Here is a 13699-nt window from a genome sequence, read left to right as displayed (position 1 = left end):
ATGCCAAGAGAGCAGATTTTGGCTGCAAAAAAAATAGAATATAGCCTTATGTGATTTTCATGCTATTTACCCGCAGGCAATCTGCAGGTAAAATTAATTTCTGGACATGATGGGTTCCATTAATAAGGGTAGGGAAATAAAACATTGCCGGATACCATTAACAGCAGCTTATATTCAGGAGAGTTAATCCATATTTTCTAGGACAAAGGATATAATAAACTATAATCAAACACTTAAAGGGTTATTTTCATGTTCATTAATGTATGAAATTACAAAAAAAGGCAATTTTTCAATTTTCCTGTTATTAAATATCCTCTTGGTTCTTAAGAATGGGTGGATTTTTTAATTTAATGGTTTGCTGCTTATTGCAAAGGTTACTGGTCATCACTGCAGTCTAGCTGCAAAAGCAGAACATGCAAGCAATAGAGCTTGTGAGCGTTGCTGTTAAGCTGGATAGAACGTTATTGCGCACTGGCAGTGCCAATACCAGCCTGCTGCAGTGCAGATGATCTTCTCCAGTGTGGAGAGGCAAGGCGGCCTCATATAGCCGCATCGGAGAGTGCAAAGTTTGGCCAGAAGTATGATGATGCCTCTGGGTCAAACTGTCAATCAGGATCATATCTCCTCCAAGCAATCAAAAGGCTTAGAAAGTTATTTTCTCTTGTAGAAGATGAGAAAACCTCTTAAATATTCATTAGCTGGTTGGCCAGTCCCAACTAAATCGTTACGTTCATCTGTCCTTAGCCTATTTTGCAATATTATCGTTCATAACTCAAGATATATAGTATCTTTTATTGATATATATTTTTTTATTATTATTTATTTCCAGGTCTTTCAGGGAAATTTTGACAATGACACACACAGAAAGAACGTTATTGACCCACCGATCTATGCAAGATTTATAAGGATCCTACCGTGGTCATGGTACGGCCGAATCACATTAAGAGCCGAGCTACTAGGTTGCACTGAAGAGGACTGACAGCTTTCATCATCTGACTATTCAACGCAAAGAAATCATCATTTGAATATTTCAAAAACTGTGCAAAACCTAAAAGAATAAAAATGAATGGATTTTCATTTGAACAAGTGCTCACTTTTTGGTAGGCTGGTAACTGTTTTTGCAAGGTAGTCTGTGCCTGCCCTTAAAATGATCCCACCGGTAAATATCCTTCAAATGCCGTCCCTTTGTATTGAAATGTTTTCATTTTCTTCTACGTTGTTCACACTGGTTGAAATACGTTAGGAAGAGAGGCAGCATCATTTTATTCATTCGTTACCTTTTGCGTGTCTAGATTTTTATGAACAAAAGAAAATGCAATTATTAGGGAGTTTTTGCCCCAAATAAAGAAATCGCCGACAGAAATTTTTTTTTTTTTTCATATCAACTTTACACCTTTAAACCCGATGCTGCAGAGTAGCAATAAGACGTCTCTGGGATGACTGCATTATCCTAATTGCTTCCCTTGTGCCTATCGAAATATTAATATTTACATCTCAGATTTTAGAAATCCATTTGATTTACACCTGTGAAATTACCAAGCTTCAATAACATAGTTTCCTCTTAATTTCATTCCTATTGTGCATGTTCTTGAGGCATGTTATTACTTGTGTTGAAAACATTTTCTTCCTCGATGACCTGAATACTAAATGTGTTGCAAAGGCAGGGGTTTCTTTTCTGCATGTCATAAACGGAACAAAATATCAATATCTCATTCCTTTTTAGTTTATTACATAGAATGCACTGACGTCCAAGAATATTATACTAGCAAATCTCTTCTGAATTTGCCCTAGGCATTATATTTCTTTGCAAGCTCTTTTTTTTTTTTTTTTAAAGCATAAGAACAGTACTAAAAAAGTTTTACATAGTAAGCAGAATTGTATATGGATACAGTATATATATATATATATTAATATACATAAATATATTTAGTTTAATCGGAATTATTTTAGGAGCATACAGTAGCATGGAAGGAGATGATGAAACCGATAGGCTTGTACACATAATGCATTTCATATGTCGATAGGCGTCTCTTCTAGGTTACAATTTGTTGAACATAGTCTTTCTACATAAGATAAAATGGAAAGCAAATGTATTGTATTGATGACATACAACCTGAATTCTTTTTTCCAATTGTGGACCTACATATGTGTTTGTGTAGAAGAAAAATATTGTTTTTCCGTTGGTAACACCAGTTGATAAAGAGTGTGATAATGTGGTGGTATCTGCTAAACTTGTTCTGGTTACTTCGGTTATTGACCAATTTAGGTTAGGTGTATGCAACCCCATTTTCGGTTCCACTAGAAATAATTTACTATATGTTACGTCAGACCTAAAATTGATACTATATTTACAAAAAAAATTCCAAAAAAGTCATTACTTTGACCATGCCAGAAGGAAATACTGGTTGCAACAAGAGATGCCACACGAGCCTGACGAGGCTTCATAAGAAGATGCCAGTATTATAAATGGTAGGAGCCCCGTTGCAGATTTTGGATTGAAAACTAGAAGTTATGTCTCCAAAGTGGCAGGTCTGAGTTATCAAGGATCCGGAGGAAGACTTACAGATTAGTAAAAATTAGAGAGTAGACAAAAAAAAGGAATAAATCTAATAATATAAATAATAGTATTACTAAATATTATGATAATAAAAGTAGATAGCTATAAAATAATTCAGACATAAGAGGCTTAGACCAATATTTCCATTCAGTATTTCTCTCTGGTTTCACCAGACTGAGAAACAGGGGGATTTTAATATTTCTGAACTGATCTCTTAAGCTTATCTCTGATCACTATTAAGGTCAAGTGATTCACATTTTTACAATTTTAGTTTTAATTGTGCTACATATCTAATTCCACTAGATGTCAATGTCCTGTCAGTCTGTGTAATGTCCTTCAAAAAATGTAAATTGTGTATGATGTTGTATTCAACCTTGGTGAACAATATTAAAGAGAAAGTCAAACATAACAACGACCCTTGGTTGTAAATTAGTTATTGAAATACACCTCCCACACTTTGCACTTTACGATATAATGTTTGCTCAGAATTATTATGATTTTTTTCCCATTTATTATACATGATTGAGTACTGCAATGTTTAAGTAACACGCTTACCTTCATTTTCCCATTTCACACCATGTGGTTGTGCTTCCTTTCCATTTTTGCATCTACCTTCAACAATGTTTCTGCCGATTCAGTGTATCAAACAAAAATATGAACGCATCTATGCAGGAATGGCATAAAGGAGGTTTTTTTTGTCTCATTGGTTAATTATTACAGTTTTACTGTAAGAGATTTCAAAGGTTGAGAGGTTTTTGTATATGAATTATTTACACAAATGAAAAAAAGAAAAATATTTTTGGGAGAATTCCTCTTGCATTTTTAGAAAGCATCAGCTTATGCTTAATGTTATGGAAAAACAACAAATGATGGGACTTAAGAGATTCTATGGAAATTGGAAAATGTATGATATCTTCCAGAAACAGTGATAATGCAGTCAATGAAATATGTGTGATATTGCATCTCGGCTACATTCATGTGAATGAATGATCAAGAATGGTGTTGTTTCTGGAAGAAAACATCCATTTTATATTTTTTGCGTTAAACCCCCTTTTAATAGTGAAATTTTCTAAAGATCTACAGTAATTCAGAACCACAGGACACAGTTTATCTAAAATGTCAGAGATTTATTTATTTAGCGCTCTGTCTTGTTTTGCATTTAGTCTCCAAAATATGTTATAGTCATTCACCCAAAGGGCTTGTTGCAAAACCTAGTTACAGTTTTATGTTGACTTTCTCTTTTCATACAATTAATTCAGCTTTGAAGACAAAAGGATACCGTACAACGTACAAAAAAAATAAAGTGATGGTTAGGGATCTCACTAAGTATAAAATATCAAACACAGTAACCTTTGCAACTTTTCAAACTGTGTAATACTGAAATGTTTTTGTAAATATTAAAATCATGTAGGTTGATGTAAAATCAGTATGACATTGTCTAGTCTTCAAGCCTAAAATAAACTTTTAAAAAATGTAGGCCATTTTATATGGTTTCTGTGGTTTTATTGTTCATTTAACATATTCAAATCATGGGTAAAAAAAACATTTAAAGGGTTGTCCAACCTTTGAATGAAAGGCCCTAATGTAAAGTGATGGGTTCTAGAATGAAGTCCAAATGAGGTTGCCTTCTGGTAGACATTTTGAGCTCTGATGTACATTATGTCGAATTAAACCCATTAAACAAACATAGAAACAAACTAACAGGTCAAGGAAATTCTTATCCTCTCTTACTGACAACTTTATCTTCCAAAAGGTAGGGGAGAAAACAAGGGGAACTGCTACCTTGGATCTAATCCTTATGAACAGGGAGGAAATGGTTGAGGAGGTAAAAGTGGCTGGGACCCTAGGAGGTAGTGACCATGCTATTTTAGAATTTTGGATAACTAGAGGAGGAAGACCTGTGAAGACTCAGACGTCAAGGTTAGATTTCAGAAAGGCAGATTTTAAGGGATTCAGAAAGAGAATTGGAGGGATCCAATGGCTGGATATCCTTAAGGACAAAAATGTCCAGGAAGGATGGGAAATCTTGAAAAATTAAATTCTCAAAGCACAATTGTTAACCATTCTGAAAAGAGGGAAGAATAGGAAGCATTTAAGGAAACCAGGATGGATGAACACAGAACTTAAGCACATGCTAAAAAGGAAGAAAGAAATGGAAATAAATTTGAAAGAGGGCGGCATATCTAAAGAAGAATATAATGCTGTCTGCAGAAATTGCAGGGCACAAATCAGATTTTCTAAAGCTGACAATGAATTGAGGCTTGCAAGAGACATCAAAAGGAATAATAAAGGATTTTAGGGATATGTCAATAGTGAAAGAAAAGTCAAAGATGCTAAAACAGAAAGATAGTGAGGAAACACTTAGCTAACCTAAATGAATTTAAGTCTCAAGGTCAAGATGAATTACACCCCAGAGTACTGAAGGAGATAGCAGAAGAAATTTTTGAACCCCTCTCCATAATCTTTGAAAATTCTTGGAGAACAGGAGAAGTCCCAGAAGACTGCAGAAGAGCAAATGTTCCTATCTTCAAAAAGGGGAAGAAGGTGGACGCAGGCAACTATAGGCCGGTGAGTCTGACTTCTATACCAGGAAAGATCTTTGAACAAATTATTAAACAACATGTATGTCAGTACCTGGATAAGAATGAAGTGATTAAACAGAGTCAGCATGGGTTTGTAACTAATAAGTCATGTCTGACTAACTTAATTTCCTTCTATGACAGAATCACTGATTGTGTGGATCAGGGAAATGCTGTAGATATAGTATATCTTGACTTCAGCAAAGCATTTGACAAAGTATCTCACACAATCCTTATTGAAAAAATGGCTAAGTATGGAATGGACAAGGCAACTGTTAGGTGGATTCATAACTGGCTTAGTGATTGTACCCAAAGAGTGGTCGGAAATGGCTGCACATCCAGTTGGAAGAATGTCTCAAGTGGGGTACCACAGGGCTCTATCCTGGGCCCTGTATTGTTCAACATCTTTACCAACGATTTAGATGAAGGAATTGAGGGTAAACTGATTAATTTTGCTGATGACACAAAGCTAGGAGGGATAGCTAATACTAGAGAAGAGAGAGAGGATTCAAAAAGATATAAATAAACTGGAGCAGTGGGCATCACTTGAAGTCATTATTGCCCTCTACTCCTCTTTGGTCAGACCTCATCTGGAATACTGTGTCCAGTTTTGGGCACCACATTTTAAAATAGACATCAACAACCTGGAGCATGTTCAGAAAAGAGCGACCAGTATGGTGAACGGTCTGCAAGCCCTGTCATATGAGGAAAGGTTGCAGGATTTGGGAATGTTTAGCTTGCAGAAGAGAAGACTGAGAGGAGACTTAATAGCTGTCTGCAAATATCTCAAGGGCTGTCACATTGTAGAAGGATCATCTTTATTCTCATTTGCACAAGGAAAGACTAGAAGCAATGGGATAAAACTGAATGGAAGGAGACACAGATTAGATATTAGAAAAAACTTTTTGACAGTTAGAGTGATCAATGAGTGGAACAGGCTGCCATGGGAGGTGGTGAGTTCTCCTTCAATAGAAGTCTTCAAACAGAGGCTGGATAGACATCTGTCTAGGATGATTTAGCGAATCCTGCTTTGAGCAGGGGGTTGGACCAGATGGCCAAGGAGATCCCTTCCAACTCTACGATTCTATGATTCTATGATTTTATTAGAATCCAAAAAAGTAATATTTAAGTGAGATTTTATAACTGATCAGCATCAGACTTATAGATATGGGTTATATGGTTAGTCCAATCATAGAATCATGCATGGACCTTTGTGTGGACATGAACATAGTGTTGTATTATTACTAGTGTTGAGCGATACCATCCGATATCGTGAAATATTGGATCGGATTGGATCAGACCGATACCCAAAAAGTATCGGATATCGCTGATTCCGATACCGGAAACCAATGCAAGTCAATGGGACAGAAATATCGGAATTAAAAAAAACTCTTTCTTTCCTTGTAGGTTAATTCTACATGAAGAAAAACAACTAACAATAATGTAGAATGTATTGGGGGAGGTGGAGGAGACATTAAAGGCATAGAGGTTTAGCCCAATCAAATGGAATAGCAGGAATATTTTTTTTTTTAAAGACGTTCGGAGTTACAAAGATATTGACTATGTTAACCTTTTTTATATTTTGCCAGATATGTATGTTTCACTACTTCCATGCTCTTCACCTTCTTTTTTACTTCTCCCACACTTTCTCCTTCATGATCCTCAGCAGCAGCAGCAGCATCTTTTTCATCAATTTCTTCTTCACCTTATTCATCTTCTTCTTCTTCACCTTCTTCCTGTTATTCTTTTTTTTACATTCTTCATATTCTTTTTATTCAACTATTATTCTTCTTCATATTCTGCTTCTTCATCTTCTTCCTATTCTTCTTCCTCATCATATTCTTATTTGTGACAGTCATTCCTGTAGTTGTTATCTATAAAAGTTTGAAGATTACACCTTCCGTTCTGCCTGTCACAAAAGATTTACAACAGGATTTGTCCGTGTTCAGTTTGGCCTGCAGCAGCAGGCATTTTCCAGGGGCACCCCCATACACTGCTTAGTCTTCCTCTGCTTATAATTTAGATAATATTTTTGCTCTGATTTTTAGTCTTATGCTTAATGTTCTTCTGCTTTTTGTTCTTCTGCTTTTTGTTCTTCTGCTTCTTGGTCTTCTGTCTCTTGTTGTTCTGTATCTTGGTGGTTGTCTTCATGTTCTCTTGGTCATCTTCTTCAGGGTCATCTTTTTGGTATTCTTCGGGGTGGTCTTCCAGGTCGTCGTCTTCAGGGTTATCGTTTTCATGGTCGTCGTCTTCTTCGGGGTGGCCTTCAGGGTCGTCATCTTCAGGGTCGTCATCAGGGAGATCCAGAGTGATAACCAAAAACCATTTCCAAAAGCTTGAACTTGGAAATGTAGCAGATAGTACAAGAAGGCTGAGGATCTGCCGAGAACCAGCTGACGGTACTGGAACCCGCATGGGTAGCAGAAGGAACAAGAGCCAATGACACTACCGAGGACCAGCTGACGGTGCTGGAACCCGGAGGGGCAGCAGAAGGAACAAGAGCCAATGGCACTACTGAGGACCAGCTGACGGTGCTGGAACCTGGTTACTAAGCAGGAGGTACCTGTGCTAGAAAGCACTACCAAAGACCAGCAGACATTGCTGGAACTCGGATACCGAGAAGGAGGCACCTAATCAAAAGGCACTGCCGAGAACCAGCTGACGGTACTGGAACCCGGATGGGTAGCAGAAGGTACCCATGAAAAACAAAGTTGCAAGGCCATGAGCTGGCCGCAGTTACCGAAACCCACAGTCCTACAGGGGGTGCTTGTCCTAATGGCACTACAGAACCAGCCTTTGTTGCCAGATCCCGCAGCCCACATAGGAAGCCCATAAACTGCAGGCACCATAGATTCAGCTAACCCGACCGCAACACGACAGGACAACGTATTGGTGGCAAAGTGACATAGACACTACCCGGAAACAGCAGGCGTGCTGGAACCAGGCTGGGCAGGAGGGAGTACCCATGCCAAAGACACTGCCGAGAACCAGCTGATGGTGCTGGAACCCGGAGGGGCAGCGGAGGGAACAAGAGCCAATGGAACTACCGAGGACCAGCTGACTGTGCTGGAACCTGGTTACTAAGCAGGAGGTACCTGTGCTAGAAAGCACTACCAAGGACCAGCAAACGTTGCTGGAACTCGGATACTGAGAAGGAGGCACCTAAGCCAAAGGCACTGCCGAGAACCAACTGACGGTACTGGAACCCAGATGGGTAGCAGAAGGTACCCATGAAAAACAAAGTTGCAAGGCCATGAGCCGGCCGCAGTTACCAAAACCCACAGTCCTACAGGGGGTGCTTGTCCTATTGGCACTACGGAACCAGCCTTTGTTGCCAGATCCTGCAGCCCACATAGGAAGCCCATAAACTGCAGGCACTATAGACTCGGCTAACCCGACCGCAACACGGCAGGACAAGGTATTGGTGGCAAAGTGACATTGACACTATCCGGAAAGAGCAGGCTTGCTGGAACCAGGCTGGGCAGGGGGAGTACCTGTGCCAAAGACAACGCCGGGAAACAGCTGGAGGTCCTGGAACCCAGGAAAAATACTACAAAAAGAGTGGAGACAGAGGCCTAATTGGAGCAAGTTTAAAATCTGTAGCTGTGTGAGTGTGGACAGAGCAGGAGAAATTGCCGGACACACATCTGGGGATCAGAAGACATTTCTGAACCCCAATAACACTGGAGCGGAGCATATGTTGACTGTGCAGACAGCACTTCTGAGCAGCAACTGGCGATGTTGGAGCCCAGGGTCAATCAGGGTGTAGGCTGAGGCCTAATTTCATCAAGTTTAATATCTGTTGTAGACTACCACTGATTTCAAACGTGCTCCAATTAGGCCTCTGGCTCCACTCTGTCTCTAGTATTTACCCTGGCCTCCAACACCGCCGGTTGCTGCTCAGAAGTGCCGTCTGCACAATCAACACTTGTTCCTGTGTTACTGGGGTTCAATAACATCAGCTGATCCCCTGATGTGTGTCCGGCAATGTCTCCTGCTCTGTCCACATTGGTGTTGGAGGCAAGGGTAAATACTAGAGACAGAGTGGAGACAGAGGCCTAATTGGAGCAAGTTTGAAATCAGTAGTAATGTGAATGTGGAGGCAGAAGTAGACATGGCCGGACACACAGCAGGGGAGCAGCTGGCATTACTGAACCCCACTAACACTGGAGCATGTGTTTTTCTCTGTGCAGACGGCACTTCTGAGCAGCAACTGGCGATGTTGGAGCCCAGGGTCAATCAGGGTTTAGGCTGAGGTCTAATCGGAGCAAGTTTTATATCTGATGTAGTTTGAATGTGGAGACAGCAGGAGACTTTGCCGGACACACAGCAGGGGAGCAGCTGGCATTACTGAACCCCACTAACACTGGAGCATGTGTTTTACTCTGTGCAGACGGCACTTCTGAGCAGCAACTGGCGATGTTCGAGCCCAGGCTCAATCAGGGTTTAGGCTGAGGCCTAATTGGAGCAAGTTTTATATCTCATGTAGTTTGAATATGGAGGCAGCAGGAGACTTTGCCGGACACACAGCAGGGGAGCAGCTGGCATTACTGAACTCCACTAACACTGGAGCATGTGTTTTTCTCTGTGCAGACGGCACTTCTGAGCAGTAACTGGCGATGTTGGAGCCCAGGGTCAATCAGGGTTTAGGCTGAGGCCTAATTGGAGCAAGTTTTATATCTGATGCAGTTTGAATGTGGAGGCAGCAGGAGACTTTGCAGGACACACAGCAGGGGAGCAGCTGGCATTACAGAACCCCACTAACACTGGAGCATGTGTTTTTCTCTGTGCAGACGGCACTTCTGAGCAGCAACTGGCGATGTTGGAGCCCAGGGTCAATGAGGGTTTAGGCTGAGGCCTAATTGGAGCAAGTTTTATATCTGTTGTAGCTTGAATGTGGAGGCAGCAGGAGACTTTGCCGGACACACAGCAGGGGAGCAGCTGGCGTTACTGAACCCCACTAACACTGGAGCATGTGTTTTTCTCTGTGCAGACGGCACTTCTGAGCCGCAACAGGCGATGTTGGAGCCTAGGGTCAATCAGGGTTTAGGCTGAGGCCTAATTGGAGCAAGTTTTATATCTGATGCAGTGGGAATGTGGACAGAACAGGAGACATTGCCGGACACACATCAGGGGATCAGCTGATGTTACTGAACCCCAGTAACACAGGAACAAGTGTTGATTGTGCAGACGGCACTTCTGAGCAGCAACTGGCGGTGTTGGAGGCAAGGGTAAATACTAGAGACAGAGTGGAGCCAGAGGCCTAATTGGAGCATGTTTGAAATCAGTAGTAGTGAGAATGTGGAGGCAGCAGTAGATATTGCTGGACACACAGCAGGGGAGCAGCTGGCGTTACTGAACCCCACTAACACAGGAGCTAGTGTTTTTCTCTGTGCAGACGGCACTTCTGAGCAGCAACTGGCAGTGTTGGAGCCCATGGTCAATCATGGAGTATGCTGAGGCCTACTTGGAGCAAGTGTAAAATCTGATGTAGTTTGAATGTGGAGGGAGCAGGAGATATTACCGGACACACAGCAGGGGAGCAGGTGACGTAACTGAATCCCACTAACACAGGAGCTAGTGTTTTTCTCTGTGCAGACAGCACTTCTGAGCAACAACTGGTGGTGTTGGAGCCCAGGGTCATTCATGGAGTAGGCTGAGGACTACTTGGAGCAAGTGTAAAATCTGATGTAGTTTGAATGTGGAGGGAGCAGGAGATATTGCTGGATACACAGCAGGGGAGCAGCTGGCATTACTGAACCCCACTAACACAGGAGGGAGTGCTTTTCTCTGTGCAGATGGCACTTCTGAGCAACAACTGGCGGTGTTGGAGCCCAGGGATTACAGTTCAGGTGGTAGAAACATGAACACAACAGGAGACCTGGATACTGTTGCCAACCAATTATTTATTCTGGAAGAGGACTGGCAAATTCCTGCGAGATCCAGGCCTTGTTCATTTTCAGAAAAGTAAGCCGGTCATCGTTATCGGAGGATAGTCGCGTGCGACGGTCTGTTAGTACACCATCTGTGGCACTTAAGACGCGTACCGATAATACACTAGCAGCAGGGCAAGCCAGCACCTCCAATGCATACTGGCTAAGCTCTGGCCATGTATCCAGCTTAGAAACCCAAAACTTGAAGGGGGAAGAGCTGTCTGGGAGTACACTGACAGGGCAAGACATGTAGTCTATCACCATCTGATGGAAACGTTGCCTCCTGCTGACTGGAGCCGTCTGTGATGGTATAGACATTTGTGGCAGGCACACAAAACTTTGCCACATTTGGGCCATACTGGTCTTGCCTTGTGCTGAGGCACTGCCTCAGATCCCTCTTTGTGCAGAGCTTCCTCCACTGTCTCGACGCACAGAGCTGCTTTGTAAAGCACTAGCAGCACTGCTCTCGGGTGGAATGGAGAACATGATGGAATGCACCAGTGTGTCTTGTTACTCCCGCATTTTACGCTCCCGGTTCAACGGTGCTATGAGGCTTTGTAAGTTGTCCCGGTAGCGAAGATCTAGGAGGGTGTACACCCAATAATCAGCCGTGTTGAGAATGTGGGCGATGCGGCGGTCATTTCTCAGGCACTGCAGCATGAAATCAACCATGTGCTGCAGACTCCCAACTGTCTAAGAAACGCTATCCCCTGCTTGAGGCGTCGTCTTTGCCTGCTCTGCATCACCCCACCCTCGCTCTACATACTGACTACTAGAGCATTGTGTACCATCCTCCTCTGGAGAGATGTCTTCCTCCTCCATTGACTCCTCCTCATCCTCCTCACAAAGTGTCCCCTGCCTAGGCCTTTGTGAGGAGCCACGTTGCGCAGACTGTCCAGAAGCAGATGGCATTTGTGACTCCTCATCCTCCACCTCTTCCAAAACCTCCTTTGAAGCAGGCAGATAAGGGGGACAGTCATGCTGACTAGTGCATCATCTGCACTCGCCATCTGCGTGGAATCATCGAAGGCACACAAAACGTGGCAGATGTCCTTCATAGAGGCCCACTCAGTGGTGCTGAAGTGTGACCGGCGCACAGTGCGACTTGTTTGCGCCTGACGCAGCTGGTACTCCATTATTGCTGCCTGCTGCTCACACAACTGCTCCAACATATGTAATGTTGAATTCGACCTGGTGGGTAGGTCACATATGATGCGATGTTCCGGAAGGCGGAATCTGCGCTGCAGAGCTGCAATGTGCGATCTTGCCATGCTGGAACACCGCAAGTGAGCGCACTCTATGCGGACCTTGTGCAGCAGTGCATCAAGATCCGGATAGTCCCTCAAAAGCTCTGCATGACGAAGTTGAGCACATGTACCAGACATGGGATGTGAGTGAGTTTATCTAGGCCCAGAGCTGCCACCAGATTTCGGCCACTGTCACACACTACCAAGCCTGGCTGGAGATTCGCTGGCACAAACCACACGTCGCTCTCCTGCTTGATGGCATTCCAGAGCTCCTGCGCTGTGTGGCTTCGATTCCCCAAAGAAATTAATTTCAGTACGGCCTGTTGACGTTTGGCCATGGCTGTGCTCATATCGGTCGTAACAGGCTCCTGCAGCGCTGATTCAGAGGAACTGGAGTATGAGGAGGAGTCAATGTGTACAGACTGGATTCCTGCAATCCTTGGAGTTGGCAGAACACATACAGAGCCACTCTCAAGATCTGTACCCGGCTCCACAACATTGACCCAATGGGCAGTGAGGGAAAGGTATTGTCCCTGTCCATGGTTACTGGTCCACGCATCTGTGGTCTGGTGGACCTTGCTACTGACGGCGTTTAGTAGCGCATGTTTAATTTTTCCCTCCACATGCTTTTGCAGGGCAGGGATGGCTTGCCTGCTGAAATAAAAGCGGCTGGGCACGGTGTATTGTGGGACTGCTAATGCCATGAAGTTACGGAAAGTGTCAGTCTCCACCAGCCTGAATGAGAGCATTTCAAGGGCCAGTAGTTTTGCAATGCCAGCATTCAGAGCCTGTGCTCGGGGATGGTTTGCCGAGTATGGCCGCCTTTTATCCCATGCCTGTGCTACCGATGGCTGTAGAGTGGCCTGGGAGTGTGAGGATGACAGGGAACGTAATGCTGTGGGTGGAATGTCACTGGGTCTCTGGGCAACAGTGCCAGAGGTTCTTCCATGGCGATCCTGTGAGGAAGCCGAACCAGCTGTGTGTGAGCTGGAGGAAGAAGCTACAACACGAGCTGAAGAGGTGGTAGGTGGTGCTGTAGGTTGGCCTATGTCTTCAGTGTGTCTTTGTAACTCCACCACGTGCTTGGTCCGCACATGTTTCCACATATTTGTGGTATTCAGGATGCTGACACTTTTACCTCTTTTGACTTTCTGATTACACAGCTTGCATTTGACAAAGCAAATGTCATCTGCAACTGTGTCAAAAAGGACCATGCACTGCAAGTCCTGGGAGCGCCAATTTTGGGTTTTGGAAGAGGAATGCTCCTAACGGGTGCCGAAGTGGAGGCTACAGGCAACCAAGTCTGCCCCCTCCCTCTCCCTCATGTTTTGGCCATTCGGGGAATCTCTTCCTCAGAACTGCTCCCACCACATTCCTGTTCCT

The 13699-nt window shown here is 43.2% G+C and overlaps 1 protein-coding gene across 1 annotated transcript in view; it reads left to right on the top strand.

Moving 5' to 3' along the window:
- Positions 1 to 4043, top strand: part of EDIL3 (EGF like repeats and discoidin domains 3) — a 1247867-nt gene extending 1243824 nt beyond the window's left edge. Inside the window, exon 10 of the mRNA XM_073583835.1 lies at positions 830 to 4043. Within this exon, the coding sequence (XP_073439936.1) occupies positions 830 to 979 (150 nt within the window). The 3' untranslated portion in view covers positions 980 to 4043. The remainder of the gene's footprint in view (positions 1 to 829) is intronic.
- The last annotated feature ends 9656 nt before the right edge of the window (positions 4044 to 13699 follow it).

Source organism: Dendrobates tinctorius, unplaced genomic scaffold (genome assembly GCF_039654945.1).
Source record: "Dendrobates tinctorius isolate UK_male_01 unplaced genomic scaffold, ASM3965494v1 ptg000003l, whole genome shotgun sequence".
Lineage (NCBI taxonomy): Eukaryota > Metazoa > Chordata > Amphibia > Anura > Dendrobatidae > Dendrobates > Dendrobates tinctorius.
The sequence above is the reverse complement of the archived record's forward strand: the minus strand, read 5'-3'. Positions and strand labels throughout refer to the sequence as shown.